The 17986-nt window shown below is 37.1% G+C and overlaps 1 protein-coding gene across 1 annotated transcript; it reads right to left on the bottom strand.

The window, feature by feature from the left end:
* Positions 1-223: 223 nt before the first annotated feature.
* On the bottom strand, positions 224-3495 carry LOC109178417 (protein FAR1-RELATED SEQUENCE 9-like). The gene is made up of 4 exons (XM_019328038.1): positions 3366-3495; positions 2761-2959; positions 2131-2490; positions 224-1652 (listed from the first exon to the last, which is right to left on the bottom strand). Exons 1-4 carry the CDS (start codon positions 3493-3495, stop codon positions 224-226), a joined length of 2118 nt encoding a protein of 705 aa, XP_019183583.1.
* Between the last annotated feature and the right edge of the window lie 14491 nt (positions 3496-17986).

Raw genomic sequence — 17986 nt, 5'->3', positions numbered from 1 at the left:
ACAATCGTGTAGTATAATTTGAACAAGTATGTGTGCACATGAATTGTAGACAGTGTGCATTGCTGATCATCTAAAATATTTCACTAATACTGTTGCCGTGTAGGCTAATTAATAAAACCTACACGCTGCACAGAAATGATAGACGGTGTGCATAGCTGAACAAACTAAATCCAAATGGTGGGTAAGAATAAAAATTTTGACAAGTATTTAATTCCTAGTGTTTTTAACTACGGTGGGCTACTTGTGTGGTAGCTCTTTTTCTTTCTGGGCAATTCCTGCTGTCGTGGCCTGGCCGGTCACAGGTAGCGCATGTCCTCACCCTTTTTTTGCTTTTTTCGATTGCTTTCTCTTTGTTACTCTTCAATCTTTTCCCACTACCTTTGTTCTTTGCAACGCTGGGTGGCTTGATTTGGATCTCGGCAGGTGCACTAGCATTTAGTATTGTTTCTATCACTGATGGTGGGGTGGTGTTTGGTTTTGTATGTTGCCTTGCACTTTTTAACCTTTCTTTAAGCTCTTGCATTGTCGACAACATTAGATCCATTTCGTCTGGGCATCCATTGGCCAAACCCATGCATTTGTAGAACTCGTTCCAAAGTTGGTTGGCCATTGTTCTTAATTCGTTCCCACCTTGCGTAGTATTGGGCGCTTTCCAGACGACATTGTACATTGGCTGTGCACATGCATTCTTCGTCCAACGGGCTACAATATACCTACTTGGTATTTCTTCCACGCCTTCGTTCTTGAATACGGCCAATACATGCTTGCATAAAATTCCTACCCTGTTGAATTTGTTGCAATTGCATTCTGTTTTTTGAGTAGCTTCTTCGTGCGTTACCTCAAACATTTTTTCCCCTGTCGCGTGTACACTGTACTTCTGATCTCCATTGTCATTCGTCTTGCAAGTGATTCTGCATCTGAAGCTTCCGTCCCATATTTCTTCCTGGAAGTCGTAGAATATGTTCTTGGTGTACATTGCAGCAGCTTGGCGCTCTACAGCCAATGGGGTTTTGGTTGTAGGGAATGAACTTTCGCCCTCCGCGTTCAATTTTTTTTGTCCGTGCCTCTGTTCTCCTATGGCGCGGTTGTATTGCATTAGGAATTCTACCAAGCTGTTGTAGTGATTGGTGAATTTGCCGAAATAACTGTTCTCTGATTCTGAACGCGACGTTGTCTTTAGGAGTCCTCCCATGAATATATCTTGGAAATACGCTGGTATCCAGGATTCACGTGCCTTGTACATTTGTTCGAACCACCGATGTTCAACAAGGTTGTACTCTTTCATTACCTCTGCCCATTTCAATTCAAATTCTGGTGCACTTAAAGTTTCATCCCATACTATGTTGTTCAGTGCTTTCCTAAATTCCATGTTTTTTGCTAGTGCAATCCCTGCTTTGTCCCCCACTTTTTCCATGATGTGCCACATGCAGAATCGGTGCCTTGTTTCAGGCATAATGTTAGGTACAGCGATCTTTAATGCAGGGTCTTGATCTGTAATAACACATCTTGGTATATAGCCCATTGCATTTTTGAAATTTTTAAGTAACCACTCGTATGACTCCACATCCTCTCTTGCAATGAGCCCTGACCCAAATGTAATGCTTCGTTTATGGTTGTCGACGCCTGTAAACGGTACGAACACGAGTTTGTACCTGCATGGGGTAAGTGGAGATTTGTAATTAGTGCACACACATGTTATAGTAATAATAGAGTTGCATTTAGAAATATGTAACAGTAGCAAACCTGTAGATTCCTAATGAGCGTTAGTAATGATATGCACCCAGTATTTAGGGGTCGTGCACCCATATCATACTTAAAATTACTAACATAAATTACCCTATACCCTAGCTGCTAGTGGGTTCAATTTAAACTAGTGCGGCATACCCATGCATACACTGTGTACTCGCTCTGCATGCAGGAGTTAAGGGGATTTTTATTTATTTATTTATTTTTTTTTGTAAAACAATCTCATATAATTCACTAGTATATTACCCCTGTGAACAGAAGCTCAAGGTCCTACCATGCTTACAGTCTTGACCAGCCATGCATGCATGTGTTTAGACAATATTAACGTGTAATGTAATACATATTAATATTAAAATCAACTATTTTAATCCTTGTGGGGTGTACCTGTTTGTGCTGTACGTTGCGTCGAATGACATCACATCTCCAAAACAGGCAAAATTCTTCCGGGATATCGTGTCTGCCCAAAACAGCCTGCATAGTTCCCTGTCTTCGTTGAGATCAAAATCAAAGTAGAAGTCTGGTTCCATCTCTTTGTTTTTGTACATGTCTTCTACCACCATTTGTGCATCTGCTCCAGCTATATAAGCCAACAAGTCCCTCCTAAAATTGCAGAAATCGGTGGATGTTGCTCCTATGTCCGTAAAACTGCCAACCATTTCTTTGTATAGTCTCCATGATTTTGTTGAACCAATGTTTGCTCTTGCGCAGTTTGCTACGAAAATTTTGTGTCCAATATCCAGCTGCCTGTTTATTTTCAGAAATTGTTTTCCAATGTCAGAGCATAGGCAGTGTCTGTGCCATAGCTCGAGTGCATGGATTTTGTAGGTACCGCTTTTGCGCCTTGTGAACGCGATTCGGGCGTTACAACCCACTCGGTTTGACAGTCGGCGCCGTTTCCTTGGTTCTGTGTTGTTTCCTTTGTCCATCACCACGTTACTTCCCTTTTTTCTTGGTGTGTATCCTTCCCGTGAGCATAAAATGTATTTTATGTGAACTACCCCTTCCTTGTTGAACCTCTTTGTGCCGTTCCTGATATCGAATCCAGCAATGGATGCGTATGCTTGGTAGAAGTCTATTCCGTCGTCCAGTGTTGCAAATTCTTGCCCTACATACGGTGTGCTTTCACTCTTGCAGTTAGGTAGCCATTGTTTTGTTCCATCGGGTAATACGCCCAGGTTGCATTCCGTTCCGGTGCCTTCACCATGTTGTTCGCCTGTATTTCAAATTTGTGTTATGCGCGAATATAAGTACTATTGTGGTATGTGTGTGGATAAACTGTACGGAGAGAGTACGGTGTGCATGCGTGTATGTCTCTGGGTGCATGCATATCACTGCTATAAACGAAGCCTACCCCCACCCCGTATTCTCCCCATACCTTTTTTTTTTCCAGTTTTGTATTACATATATTCAACGAACCAATTCATAGATTAGAGGATGTGTTGAACCTAATATTATTTGTTTTTTTGTCCCCTTTTTGCAGGAATGTATTCACAGAATTCAATATTCTATCCTACCATGCACTACTTATAAGCACCAAACATTAATATACAGACATTGGATTGCATGCTGTTGTTCCGCAATAAGAAATCGTTGAATATTCAAATAAACGGTGTTCTTACCCGGGGGTGCATCATCCATGGGGTCGGGGTTGGCGTGGAGATTTCGGATGTTTGCGTCGTCGATGGAGTCGGGATCGGCGTCGCGGTTTCTCACATTTGTGTCGTCGATGGAGTCGGGTCTGGCGTCCATGATTGGGCGTTGGGGCAATTTTCTCTCTCCAAGAAATTGTTTGCGTTGTACGTGGAGTGTTCTAATTCTACCGTTATTGCAACCCCTTAATTATAGGAGTTTGTAGAGATGCGACTCCTTCCGCTGGTTACGTGTGTGTCTGCAATCACCATTTTGCCCTTGTGCTTATAAGTTGGCAATCCGTGTGTCTATTGAGGGAATGCATCTAATCCGTTCATCTTAGCAAATCTAATGGTTCTTTTTTGTCCGCACTGTTTGTATTTTAAGGTAGTTTGCATGTGAATGCAACCCTATATATATATATATATATATATATATATATATATATATATATATATATATATATATATATATGAAAAAGTTTCAATGTGGCGGCATCCTCCCGTGCGGCGGTTTTCAGAATACATCAATAGTGTTAACAATATGCATCAATAGTGTAAAAGAAACACACAACAATGAAATGTAAAAAACACATCAAAAATACACACCACACCCAAAAAAATACACCATATAACCCCTACCACTAATGGTGTATTTTCGAACACTTTGTGGTGCTTTTTGTCATACCTAATGGTGTGCTTTTGGTGATACATACCTAATTTGTGTGTGTTTTTGTAGTGCATTTACTAACGTTGATGGTGTATATTTGCAATTTGCATAACTCCCTGACTGCACGAGAAGACCCCGCCACACCTGAACTCGACTCTCTCTCTCTCTCTCTATATATATATATATATACATATATATATATATATATATATATATATATATATATATATATATATATATATATATATATATATATATATATATATTACAAGGGCTATATATAAGGGTGCGGTGGAGAGAGAGAGGGGGGTAACTGCCCCACTGTGGATCCGTCCTTGAATGACATGATTGTCTCGTATCTCGTACATATAGTGGACTAATGTTTGCTAGTGTGTTATTTTTTTCTCTTCTAGATTGATAATTAAGCATACTTGATGACCTAGTATAAGTAAGGAAATAAGTGTGCGGTATTCCACCACATTGAGATAATAAGGATGTTGTGAGCTATTCAATAATCTTAAACAATAATAACTATGAAAGAATTTTATATTTGCATGATATTTGTAATAGAAGGTTCATTAGAACTTTTCATTTTTTTTTAACTAAAACACTCAATCATTAATTGACTTTGATGAACAGGTTAGATTAGTTCTTACTTTTTATAAAATGGATTGTCTCATTTGAACCCATCTCTCTCTCTCTCTCTCTCTCTCTATATATATATATATATATATATATATATATATATATATATATATATATATATAGGGACGCACTCAGGTGCGAATAAGTGCCCAGGAAGGAAATGCGAACGAATCAGCGCATGACACGTGTCCAGATCTAATAACTTAAAAAAAAAACGCGGTGACATTTTCGTAAATAATTGAAAATCGAAGTGCAAGTAAAATATCTTATAAGTGCACCTATTTTCACCTATAAGTGCATGTAATTTTGCCTAGTTAGCATTCACTTTCCGCAACCATTCATGCACCTGGGTGTGCTTATGACTATATGTGCAACTATTTATAACTATAGGTGCAACTACTTATAACTATGTGTGCACCTACTTTCACCTATAAGTGCATGTAATTTTGTCTTGTTAACATTCATTGATCTGAGTTCAGCGGGTTGTAATACTCCTGAAAACCACTCGCAAACATTCATACACCTAGATGCAACTACTTATACCTATGTGCGCAACTACTTAGAACTATAGGTGCAACTACTTAGAACTATAAGTGCAACTAAGTATTGATGCTCAGTGTAAATTTTTACTTGCACCTATAATACATTTTACATGCACTTGTAATACATTTTACTTGCACTTCGATGTTCAATTATTTACGAAAATGCCACCGCATTTTTTAAAAAAATCAGTGTTTTCTCATCCATTAGATCTGGACACGTGGACGAACAGAATCCATTCCTATTTCGCGCCTGGGCGAGCCGTTCGCACCCGAGTGCAACTCTATATATATATATATATATATATATATATATATAGAGTGATTTACACGTAAAAAATTTTACAAAAAAAGGAATTTTTGATTTCAATTATCTCTCTCGTGCCTAAGGGACAAATTAGAGATCGGGCCGTTTACTAGTTAGCAAGACCATTGAACCTCACCAATGCTATTCACAATATAAGGGTAAACCAATGAAAAATTGTTTGATACTTCCATTGTGTATATATGTTTTTATAACACATAATCGAACTACAACTCATTCAACCCCATGCCTTGTTTTAACTGACTCATGCAAATTTTGCTCATTTTTTCATACCCGCGGTCTTCTCATGTCCTTTAAAGCCTTCATGCAATCATTATATCATGGACTATATCATGAACTATAGCCTACCTTACAAGTTGAACTAATTGCATAAAATTCATTTTGATATATGAAAGTTAATTTTAGTACCTTGAATGTTACGTTCACTTTAATGTATTGAAAGTTTATTTTTTTGTATATTATTATGGAATACATAAAAATGAACATTCATTGTATTTTTAATGAACTTTTAGTATACTAAAAAATAACCATTAATCAATGGGTCACACTTGAGTGAGACCGTCTCATAGATCCTTATCCATGAGATGGATCGGGTCAATATGAAAATGTAATACTTATACTAGCAAATATAATACTAAAGCATGAATAAAATATTTGTTACTTATAAGGAAAAACATAATACTTTTGAGGGAAAATGTAATAATTTTATATTTTGATGTAAAAGTGTTACTTTTTTCATCAAAAGTATTATATTTTCCCTTATAAGTAATGTTACACTTATAAAGGAAAATGTAATACTTTTACATCGAAATGTAAAAGTATTGCACTTTTCTTCAAAAATATTACATTTTTTTTTCATTTAAGTAATAAATATTTTATTCTGATTTAGTATTACATTTCAAGTATTACATTTTATCTTGACCCGACCCGTCTCACGGACAAAAATCTGTGAGACGATCTCACAGAAGTGTTTGCCTTAATCAATGATCAACAATATAATTTTTCGCGTTCATGCCCCTACCATTTTCACAAGACTCAGCTCACTTCACTCCTCTAACTTGATTCATTCTAGCTATTTCCAAGCTTGTTGTTTGGATCAATCCATGCACTAAGCTCAACATTTCGAAATATTTGGACTCATTAATAGGATTGATATTTTAACACGTACTATATACAAAAGGGTGTTTAACAATTAGTTTATAGGGTTAATTATGTTACCGGATAGTTGATAGCCAATTTTATTAATTGTTTTAACTAAGAGTAAAAGATATTTTTTGTCCTATACTTATAGTGTCACGGACAATTTTAATCCTCCATAATAAAATTTGTCATTTTATGGACATACTTATTGTGACGAGGAAAATTTTAGTCCTCCGTCCGTAATTCTGTTAAATGACCGTGTAAGTGAGGGGTAATTGTGTCATTTCAGCCTATCTCCCTTACCACTTCCCCCATTGAAGGCCTCTCTGCTGTAGATTCTCCTACACAAATCATAGCCAAGTTGATAAACTTTTGCAGGCTAGCGGGAACAACCCACACCCTCCGGCGTGCCATCAGAAGCCCCTGCACCAACAATATCAGTAATTAACGATGGTACCTGGACAGAAACCTGGGCATTGATGTTCTCCTCCGGGCAAGCAGTCTGAAGAACACCATCGGTGCAAGCCTCCGTCCCAACCTCCAGTTTCTTCGAGCTCAAGGAGCAATAAACAGTTACGTGTCTTATGCTCCCACAATGAGTGCAGAATAGAGGAAGGTTTTCAAAGGAGATAGCCTGCTCAAACCAACTCCCGTTCGGAAGATTAACGTCAATATGATCAGGCTGGTCAACAGAGCAGTCAACGTCTACCAAAATCCTCGCAAACGCAAGCTTCTTCCTTTCTTTAGTGCACCAATCCATGTACAGAGGCACCCCAATGCACTCTGTGATTTTACTAAGGGCATTGACGTGCCAACAAGGCTTAGGTAAACCAGGTAACCTCACCCAAACCGGCGAGAAACGGAATTCATCGTACCCCGGCCGGAAGTCAGCCGGAGGAATACGCAGAAATAAGCATTTGCCGAAGAGAGAGTAAGGGCCACCGGAAAGAACAGTGTTTCTATCAACCTCCTTCTTGAACCAGAACATCACATGGTCGTTAAGAAGGGCTTCCGGTTTACAGTTTACTCTCCAAGACTCTGCCAAGCCAATAGTAGCAAGCATACCCGGAAAATGACCGGCAAACCTTCTAAGAAGGCTGATAACTCTCTCGTCCTCAATCTCAAAGATATCATCAATTCCCAAATCAGCAGCAACCTTGTTCGAACCAAACACCCTCAGCCGGCACTCCTCATTTTCCAGTTTCCGGGAGTTGATGAAGGGCCCGGGAGGGGGGTTGACCGGCTTAGGGACATTGTATTTCACCCCGAAGCTACCAATCCCGCGGCTAGCATCGGGGAAGGAATCCTGCGAACCGAGTGTACGAGGCACCGACGGCTCCAGTGACTGGGTGGCAGTCTTCTTCCCTTTTCCGGCCATAACACACACCGGAGGCAGCCGCACACTGGAAAATGCAGATCGAACGAAACAGAAAATACCTGGAAAGTCGAATCCAAGAGTCGGCGTCGCACAGGTTGACGCAACCGTCGGAGAACACAAGCTTGTTTTATTCGCCGGAGAGCTTTGTTTTATTCACCGGAGAACACAAGCTTGTTTTATGACGCAATTACCCCTCACTTACACGGTCATTTAACAGAATTCTGGACGGAGGACCAAAAATGTCCTCGTCATAATAAGTCTGTCTATAAAATGGCAAATTTTTTTATAGAAGATCAAAATTGTCCGTGCCACTATAAGTATAGGACCAAAAATGTCTTTTACTCTTTTAACTAATTAATAGTATTAGCGGTTTTTGGGTCTTGGATGGGTTTTTCGGGATGACAATGGCGTGTTCCTAGTTGCGAAGAATATGTGTGAGCATGGTGTTTATGATGTAAAGGAGGCCGAAGCTATTAGCATGAGGGAAACTTAGAGTTGGTTCAAAGATACAGGAATGGGTGAAGTTGATGTGGAAACAAGACTCACAATTGCTCTTTAAAGTCATTTCTACTCCTTCATTTTTTTATGCTTTCGGTTTAATAGGAGTGATTAAATAAATAACATCATTGATTATTGATGTTGAATTTTGGTTTGTTAAGCGATCTGCGGATCACGCCGCCCACATTGTTGCCTGGGAGGCCATTTCTGAGTCAGGTTGTGGATGTGGAGAGTGGCTGGATAGCCCTCCTTTTCTTGTTCATTATCTTGATGATTTAATGAATTAAGCTTTTATTCTAAATAGTATTACCGGTTTATTGATAAAAGTTGTAAGGATTATAATAGTCTTTTAAAATTTTAATTCCAATAAAATTGATATAAAACACTGCTTAGAGCAGTGTTTGAAATTTCAGCTAAAGCAAATAGTGATTTCTCAAACACCCATTTTAGTTTATTAAACAAGTCAATTAATGAAAGTTAGTCAAACTAGCTGGAAATCAGGGCCGTCCCTCGGCATGTTTACCCAGGGCCCCCAACTTTTTGGGGGCCTCATATTTAAAAAAAAAATTATATATGTATATAAGTCGCATTAAGCAAATCTCATGCATTAGTCATTGTGTAGTACTGTAGCAGAATTAGCAAAGTTCATTAGTCATTACGTAGTACTATAGCAAAATTAGCAAATCTCATTCCTTCTGCGTAACCCTATTAGTACCGTCGGCCGTAGTTAATGATAAACCAAATGATTCGCTTTTATTTAACATATATGATCAAAGAAATTGGATGCCCTTGATTCTAAATTAATAGATATTTGTGTGAAAGATGGTCCTATAATAGATTTATCAATAAATAAAGGTCCTAACGATATATTCTCAAGAAGATTTTCGTCAGCGTTTTACACAAGATATTTGCCAAATAGAGAGAAGTGTGATCGAGATTGGCTTGTATATTCATTATTAAAAAGAACTTGACAAGGTGTTTTGTTTTTGTTGCAAGATTTTTATAAAAGGTATAGGAAAATGTGCTTTGGTCTATGAAGGTTTTAGGGACTAGACACATCTTGGTGTTAGACTTAAAGAGCATGAAACCGAGTGTATATCATATGACTAAATGTGCACAACGCATGTCACTTTTTAAAATGAAATTTTAGATGTATTTTTTATACAATATTTATATTTTGAATTTTTGACACAACTTTTTGAACAACTATTATTTTTATATACAAATTACTTTAAAAAGGGTCCAATTTAAAATATTGCACAGGACCCCATTTTTTATTGGAACGGCCATGCTGGAAATCAAATTTAAAAGACCAATATAAGCTTTACAATGAGTGGCATGGATATATTTAGATATTTATAAAATTTTTCAACAATATTTAGATATTTATAAAAATTTTTCAACAATATTTGCAACAAGTATTCTCTTAAAACATTTACTCCATATTAACCATCCAAAACATTTTATAATATCATAGTCTCCTTTCAAAAAATTATATCATAGTCTAGGTTATATCATAAAAATGAAAACAACAAAATGATATTAATAAACAAATAATATCAACTAAGAGTATTAATTAGTTTATACATCAATATAATTAAACTAAAAAAAATCGAATATTTTTAATAAAAACTATGTTTTACAGTATTGTATCATTGTTGTGTGTTCGAGAGTGTTGTGATGCACATGCAATGATATGATGCAAAATTGTGGCATGCAAAGTCCCACTAACACTGTTTGGTGTAAGACACCTTAGCCCTGGTTGGGTTGCACTATGCACGCCTTACCATCATCACCAACTTTGTATTTTTAAAAAAAAAAAAAAAAGACAAAAATCATATTTCCGTCCACTTGTAAAAATATGGAAAATGACATGTTAATTATAAATTCACAACATGTTTGTAGTATTTCTATCCGTAAATTATAAAAATATGGAAAATGACATGTTAATTAAAAATTTACATGTTAGTAATATTTCGCTCCGTAAATTAAAAGTATAGAAGTTTCTGTTGTTGTTGTTCTTAATTAATGCGAGGTCCAATACAAATTGGGCGGATTTGTCATTTCGTGCAAAAGATTTGATAGGAAATGATGATAAATATGCAACATGCACGAAATAACGATAAAGAGGTGTTAAGGCAACGAGAGCTCTTTTAGTCTTATAATTGTATTGATAATGATACTTGTTTACAAGGAGAACATTCTTCTCAATACGTGAGTGTATTCTTAAACAGTATAATGTAATTCTTAATTGTTTAGAGAGAGTCCGGAGTCCCTACTTGTTATCTTTGCATATAGTTATTGTTAGAAAAATAGCATTAAAATGATATTTTAAGTGGCTATTTGTGGTATAATTATCGGTGGGGTTCACTTTCGATTTGGGTCGGGTCAAAGTGCATTAGGGTTCTTCGTAGTGAGACGAAGAGATTGATATATTGTACGCTCAAAACGGATAATGGGTGAATGAGATATTGATTCTCAAAGTAGACCTATTGAGTTGAAAAAATGAAGGGAAAAAGTGAGTTTTTGTCCCACATTGGTTTGGGACGAGGATCTGCCCCACTATTTATACAAGAGTCTTTTAGAAGGTATTGAATGTATAGCATAGAGGCTCTCTTTCGCGTGGGGCCTCGATGTAACTCTTGCCTAACTGTGTTTAAGGCTTTGCTCTAGTTCACCGGTTCTTTCATTTGGGTTGGGTGCTCAAACGTCGAACCGTAGCACGTTTTATCCTTTGGGTCCGTTTTATATATATTTGTGTGTATATATTTATTTCGGATATATATCTAATAAAGTAATAATATTTTATATATTTTCGTGTGTGTATATAAATATTATTTTGGGATATTAAATCGACTTTTGGTTCGTTATTTCCAACAATCTTAAAACCTTATTTTTTGATAATGAACAAATCGGTGGATTCCAGGAGTATTGGATCCATGAATGTTGCTTGTGGTGCACATTCAAATGGTCGGAACGACAACGATGTTGCACATTCCGTGATGCCAGTTGATGGCAGCAACGTTGGAAATGTTGTTTCCATGGGAGTTGCAAAATCACACGATGGTGCTCCGGAGAACTTTGGTTCACGAACGGTAGACCTGTGGCTGGTGGCACACAGTTGGTACCTATTATCTTGCCCAGTGGATCAGCTAAAAGCTATGAAGGATCCTACGATGGTGTAATCACTACATGGTCTAAGGACTATTGTAGCGTGACCAACGTCTTCAACGATAATCAAAGAAAAGGCAAACGAAAGTTTAGGCCTGAAGATGATTATGAGGAAGAAGTGAGCAGCCACTACGAAGCGAACTGTCATCCTGGTGAAAAGGTTGCAGACAACTTCGCTTGGGTTAAAGAATGTGGATGGTTGGACGAGTGAGGTCACAACCGAGGTTTCTTTAACAGGTACCCCCGATGTGCACTATGAGACCACCCTTCGTGGAGTGGACGATTGGAAAATGGAACAAGGCACACGGGTTGAAGGATTACTATGAGATAGGAATAAGGAAATGTGTTTCCAATGTAAGTTTTCCTATTTATTTATTTTGAATAAATGTTGTAGTATCCTTGTGATACATTTCTAATAAACAAGTTAGAGTACCCAAATCATACTCTAACAAGTAAGTTAGAAAATCAGGACCAAATGATTTTTGAACTCTTGCCCACTTACTGCGTCTCGGCTCGAGCTCGGGTTCTTTCTCAGATTCCCTACTATCATTATCCATAGTTTCGTCAAACGTCCGTTTTGACGTACTCGGTCCATCATTGTACCTACAAGGAAATACATTTTTAAAGAAATATGCATTTCTTGATTCTATTATCATGTTCTCATGTACGTTCGGATTATGGGACTCGTGTACTAAGAACCGATAACCACTACTGTTATGTGCACAGCCAATAAAGATATAGTCCACCGTCTTAGGACCTATCTTTACTTTCTTAGGTGTTGGCAACAACACTTTGGCAAGACACCCCCATACTTTCAGGTACTGGTAGGAAGGTTTCCTACCGTTCCACAGCTCATAAGGAGTCTAATCGAGCTTCTTGCGGGGTACCTTATTTAAAAGGTAATTACTTGTCAAAATCGCCTCACCCCACATACCTTGAGGTAGGCCCGAACTTATAAGCATCGCATTCATCATATCTTTCAATGTACGATTGTTTCGTTCGACAATACCGTTCGATTGAGGTGCGTAAGGTGCCGTACGCTCGTGTATGATACCTACACTTGCACAGAAGTCACCAATCGGTGATTCGTACTCACCACCTCTATCGCTTCTAACCTTTTTAATTCTTCGATTAAGTTGGTTCTCCACTTCATTCTTATAATGAACGAATTTATCAACGGCTTCATCTTTGCTCTTAAGCAAATACACAGCAGTATTGTGTTCTATCGTCGATAAACGTGATAAAATACTTATTACCACCTCTCGTTTGTATTGATCTAAAATCGCACAAATCACCATGGATTAATTCCAGTGGTTCAGTTTCCCTTTCTACCGATTTGAAATGTATTTTCGTTAGTTTTGCCTCAACATAAATTTCACACTTGTTATTTGCGTTAATTTGAAAGTAAGGAATATGGTGCATGCTAATTAATCTACGTATATAATTAAAATTAACGCGACCTAGTCTACCATGCCACAAATTGGAAGACTCAAGCAAGTAAACCGAATTAACTTTGTTTTTATTGATAACAGGAATTACACTGAGCTTAAAAAGCCCATCAGTTACATATCCTTTACCAACAGATATCCTAACTTAGACAATACTACTTTGTTTGACTCGAACACCATGCGGAACCTATGCCTGTTCAGCAGCGAGCCAGACACAAGATTCATCCTCAGCTCCGGAACATATAGCACGTTGTTCAACGTCAGTTCCTTCCCGGAAGTCATCTTCAGAACCACATTGTCCATGCCTTCCATAGCAGACTGAGCAGAGTTTCCCATCCACACCTTTCACCCTCAATGGTCTCAAAGGTGTTGAACATCTCTCGGTTGCAACACAAATGTCTGGTTGCACCGGTATCGATGAACCACTCTCGAGGGTTTGAGCCCACGAGGTTCACCTTGATCACCATAGCCGAAAGGCTAATCTCGACCTCCTTCTGACTGCTCTCTCCAACAACGTTGGCTTCAGAACTCTTGTTCTTCTTCCTTGGAGCTTTGCATTCAGACGCTCTGTGGCCAGGCTTGTCATAATTGTAGCATTCACCAAGAAACTTGTTCTTGGTAACACAACCTTTAGGACCTAGCTTTCGCTTGTCCTTCTTGTTCCTCATGGAGCTTTTACCGTGCTCCACAACGTTGGCCTTAGCACCATCAATGACAGGAACTTTCCTATCATTCGTCTTGTTCCCCTCCTTAATCCTGAGTCGCTGGATCAGGTCCTCCAGGTTCACCTCATTTCGCTTGTGCTTAAGGTAGTTCTTGAAGTCCTTCCGACTTGGAGGCACTAAGTGGATCACGGATCCTACTTGGAAGGCTTCACTCAGTACCATGCCTTCGCCACGGATCTCGTCGAAGATTAGTTGCAAATCTTATACCTGACTTAGCACAGTTTTGGAATCAACCATTTTGAAGTCGAGGAATCGGCCAACCACAAATGTTGTGGGCACGGGAATCAACAATTGATTGTTAGAATATTAGAATATTTTAGAATTAGTTTTATTATTTAATTAGGATGATTATCTTAAAATTATCTTAGATTTAAATTTGTTAGTATTATATTATTATTAATGTTTATCTTAGTTGGTTAGTTAGGATTAGTTTATCCTATTCTTAATAACTATCTCATTTATGTGGTTGTAATTTGGTTGTTAATGGCTATTTAAGGTCATTGCATTCTAAATGAAATATAGAGTTGAGAATTTTTTATATAGGAAACTGAGTGTTTTCTAGAACTCGGGAGAGTTCAACCATGATCAAGTCATGGTGATCCTGACTTATCAAGTGTGAAACCTCACTTGTGGCGTCGTCCCAAATTCTACGTATCACCTTATAACCCGGTGTGGCCGAGGACTTATCAAAACTCAAAAATTAACCCTTTTCCCAACCTAAATTAAACCTTTTAATCAGATTTCACCTAGCCTAATAAACTGTTCTAAAATATTATTTTAGTCAGAGTGTGAAGAGAAGATTAGGCCAAGAAGGTTCGCATCATTTGGTATCAGAGCACACGGTTGTCTCATCACAAAGACACACAAAGCTTCGACAGTGCCTGGAACGTGGATTCGAGGACGAATCCCTCTAAAGGGAGAGGGAATGTTGTGGGCACGAGAATCAACAATTGATTGTTAGAATATTAGAATATTTTAGAATTAGTTTTATTATTTAATTAGTATGATTATCTTAAAATTATCTTAGATTTAAATTTGTTAGTATTATATTATTATTAATGTTTATCTTAGTTGGTTAGTTAGGATTAGTTTATCCTATTCTTAATAACTATCTCATTCATGTGGTTGTAATTTGGTTGTTAATGGCTATTTAAGGTCATTGCATTCTAAATGAAATATAGAGTTGAGAATTTTTGAGATAGGAAACTGAGTGTTTTCTAAAACTCGGGAGAGTTCAACCATGATCAAGTCATGGTGATCCTTACTTATCAAGTGTGAAACCTCACTTGTGGCGTCGTCCCAAATCCTACGTATCACCTTATAACCCGGTGTGGCTGAGGACTTATCAAAACCAAAATATTAACCCTTTTCCCAACCTAAATTAAACATTTTAATCAGATTTCACCTAGCCTAATAAACTGTTCTAAAATATTATTTTAGTCAGCGTGTAAAGAGAAGATTGGGCCAACAAGGTTCGCATCAACAAATTTCTTTGAGCCGGCATCCTCGCTTTGGTATTTATGATCCAAGGCTTCCCACAGCGCTTTCGCTGTACTGATCTTGCGATATACATCGTATAACGCATCACATAATCCGTTCAAGATGTAGTTTCGGCATAGGAAGTCCGAATCCTTCCAATAGCCAACCGCCATCACTGATTGAGCATCTTGTTCCTTCAAATGAGGAACTTTCTCAGACAAGAACCTTGCTAAGCCGAGAGTTGCTAGGTAGAACAACATCTTTTGTTGCCACCTCTTGAAGTTCGATCCGACACCGGTGAACTTCTCCGGCTTTTTAGCCGATCCGCACGGTACCGAAGGTACCCGAGTCATGGGAATGTATCCCTCGGTGCTCCCACCGTCTTGTGAACCAACGTTCACTGGTGGTGCCTAGGAATTCGCAACATTGTTACCGTTCCCTCCATTGTTGTCCGCAACAACATTCTCCTCCCCATGGGTTGGCAGTACGGGGTCTTCCATTTCTTCAACGAAATTAGAGACAAAAAAATAATAATAAAACCAACGGGAAACAAGGGAAAATAAGGTTTTAAGACTGTTGGGTAACTCATTGGTAAAACCGAATAATAATCCTACAAAATAAGGATTATTATTTTTTGTAGAAAAAGGGAATGAAAGATGAAGAGATAGGCTCGTGTTTGGTATAGAGTTTTTAGCATGAGTCGAGCGATCACTCTTTCCTTAAAACCTTATTTGCTACCTCCCACAAGTGCTAGGAGCTCTTGTATAAATAGCGGAGCAAATCCTCTTCCCAAACCAATGTGGGACAAAAGCTTCACTTTTTCCCTTCAGTTTTTTCCAACTTAATGCGTCTACTTTGACAATCAATATCTCATTCACCCATTATCCGTTTTGAGAGTACAATATATTAATCTCTTCGTCTCACTACGAAGAACTCGAATCCACTTTGAACCGACCCAAATCGGAAGTGGACCTCACTGATAATTGTAGCAAAAAATAGTCACTTAACATGTCATTTTAAGCTATTTTTTCCAACATTAATTTGTTATATAAGTTTTTCTTAATAATTAATTTATTATTTATTATGATAACAATGTTATTGTTTGTAAGATTATTTTATTTAAAATTGTTTATTCATTTTATAAACTATAATTATTTATTTATGAAGGCATTTGATGCGGTCATTTATTATTTTACATTTAGGATAGTACCTAAATTCTTTTTTCGTAATGATTACTATGTTTGTAAAATTGTTAAAAACTTATAAATCTCATTTCAAGTTATTTGATATTAGTATTTTTTTTCATGTAATTTAAATTTTAAGTATGAAAATATATATTAATTTCAGAAACAGAGTCTATTTTTCTTGGCAACATTCATAATTTCTAAACTGTAGATTCATAAAATTTGTAATGTAGATTCATAATTTCAATACTGTACATTCATAATTTCTGTACTGTAGATTCATAATTTTTGTAATGTAGATTCATATTTTCTAAACTGTATAGTTATCAAATTATGAATCTACAGTAAATAAATTATGAATGTGCAGTATAGAAATTATGAATCTACATTATAAACTTTATGAATCTACAGTATAAAAATTATGAATCTACAGTACAGAAATTATGAATGTGCAATATAGAAATTATGAATCTACATTATAAATTTTATGAATCTATAATATAAAAATTATGAATCTACAGTATAGAAATTATGAATTTACAGTAGGACCAGCCCAATAACAGCCATTCCACATCTTAATTGTCAACCAAAATCAATGATTTTAGCAACCCCTATCATACTACAGAACAAAAATCTACAAAAATAGGGGGCGAAAATGACGTTTGTGGGCAACTTAACAGAAAGTAGCTTTCTCTACCAAACTATGTGTTGCCTTTAATTACTTTTCTTTCTATATATATGTATAGAAAATCCCAGAAACACAAATGTTGCCACGCGAGTTCCGTGTTATCTGCTTCTTGTAGTCAATTGTCAATATGATGGAAATGTGCACAAATATATATATATATATATATATATATATATATATATATATATATATATATAATTAGGTTCTGGTGCGATTAGAGTGTCCAGGTGCGGTTGTGCGGTTTAATTTGGACCATTCATCTCACTTAAATCAACGTTCAGAATTGTCAAAATTTAAAAAAAAAAAACGCGGTGGCAATTTTGTAATTTTTGCATGTAGGTCAAAATTAAGGTGAGCGAATCTGTGATTAATGTGCGCGGGGTTTGTGCTTAATGTGCGTGAGGTTGTGCTTAATGTGTGTGGGGTTTGTACTTAATGTGCGTGAGATTGTGCTTAATGTCAATAGTTGTTGAAACTTAAAATCTGTGAGTTAATATATTAAAGTGCGTGGGGTTTGTGCTTAATGTGCGTGAGGTTGTGCTTAATGTGTGTGGGGTTTGTACATAATGTGCATGAGGTTGTGCTTAATGTCAATAGTTGTTGAAACTTAAAATCTGTGAGTTAATATTTAAAGTGCGTGGGGTTTGTGCTTAATGTGCGTGAGGCTATGCTTAATGTGTGTGGGGTTTGTACTTAATGTGCGTGAGGTTGTGCAGACGCTA

This window comes from Ipomoea nil, unplaced genomic scaffold (assembly GCF_001879475.1).
Source record: "Ipomoea nil cultivar Tokyo-kokei standard unplaced genomic scaffold, Asagao_1.1 scaffold0841, whole genome shotgun sequence".
Lineage (NCBI taxonomy): Eukaryota > Viridiplantae > Streptophyta > Magnoliopsida > Solanales > Convolvulaceae > Ipomoea > Ipomoea nil.
This window is presented reverse-complemented; position numbering and strand designations above follow the sequence as displayed.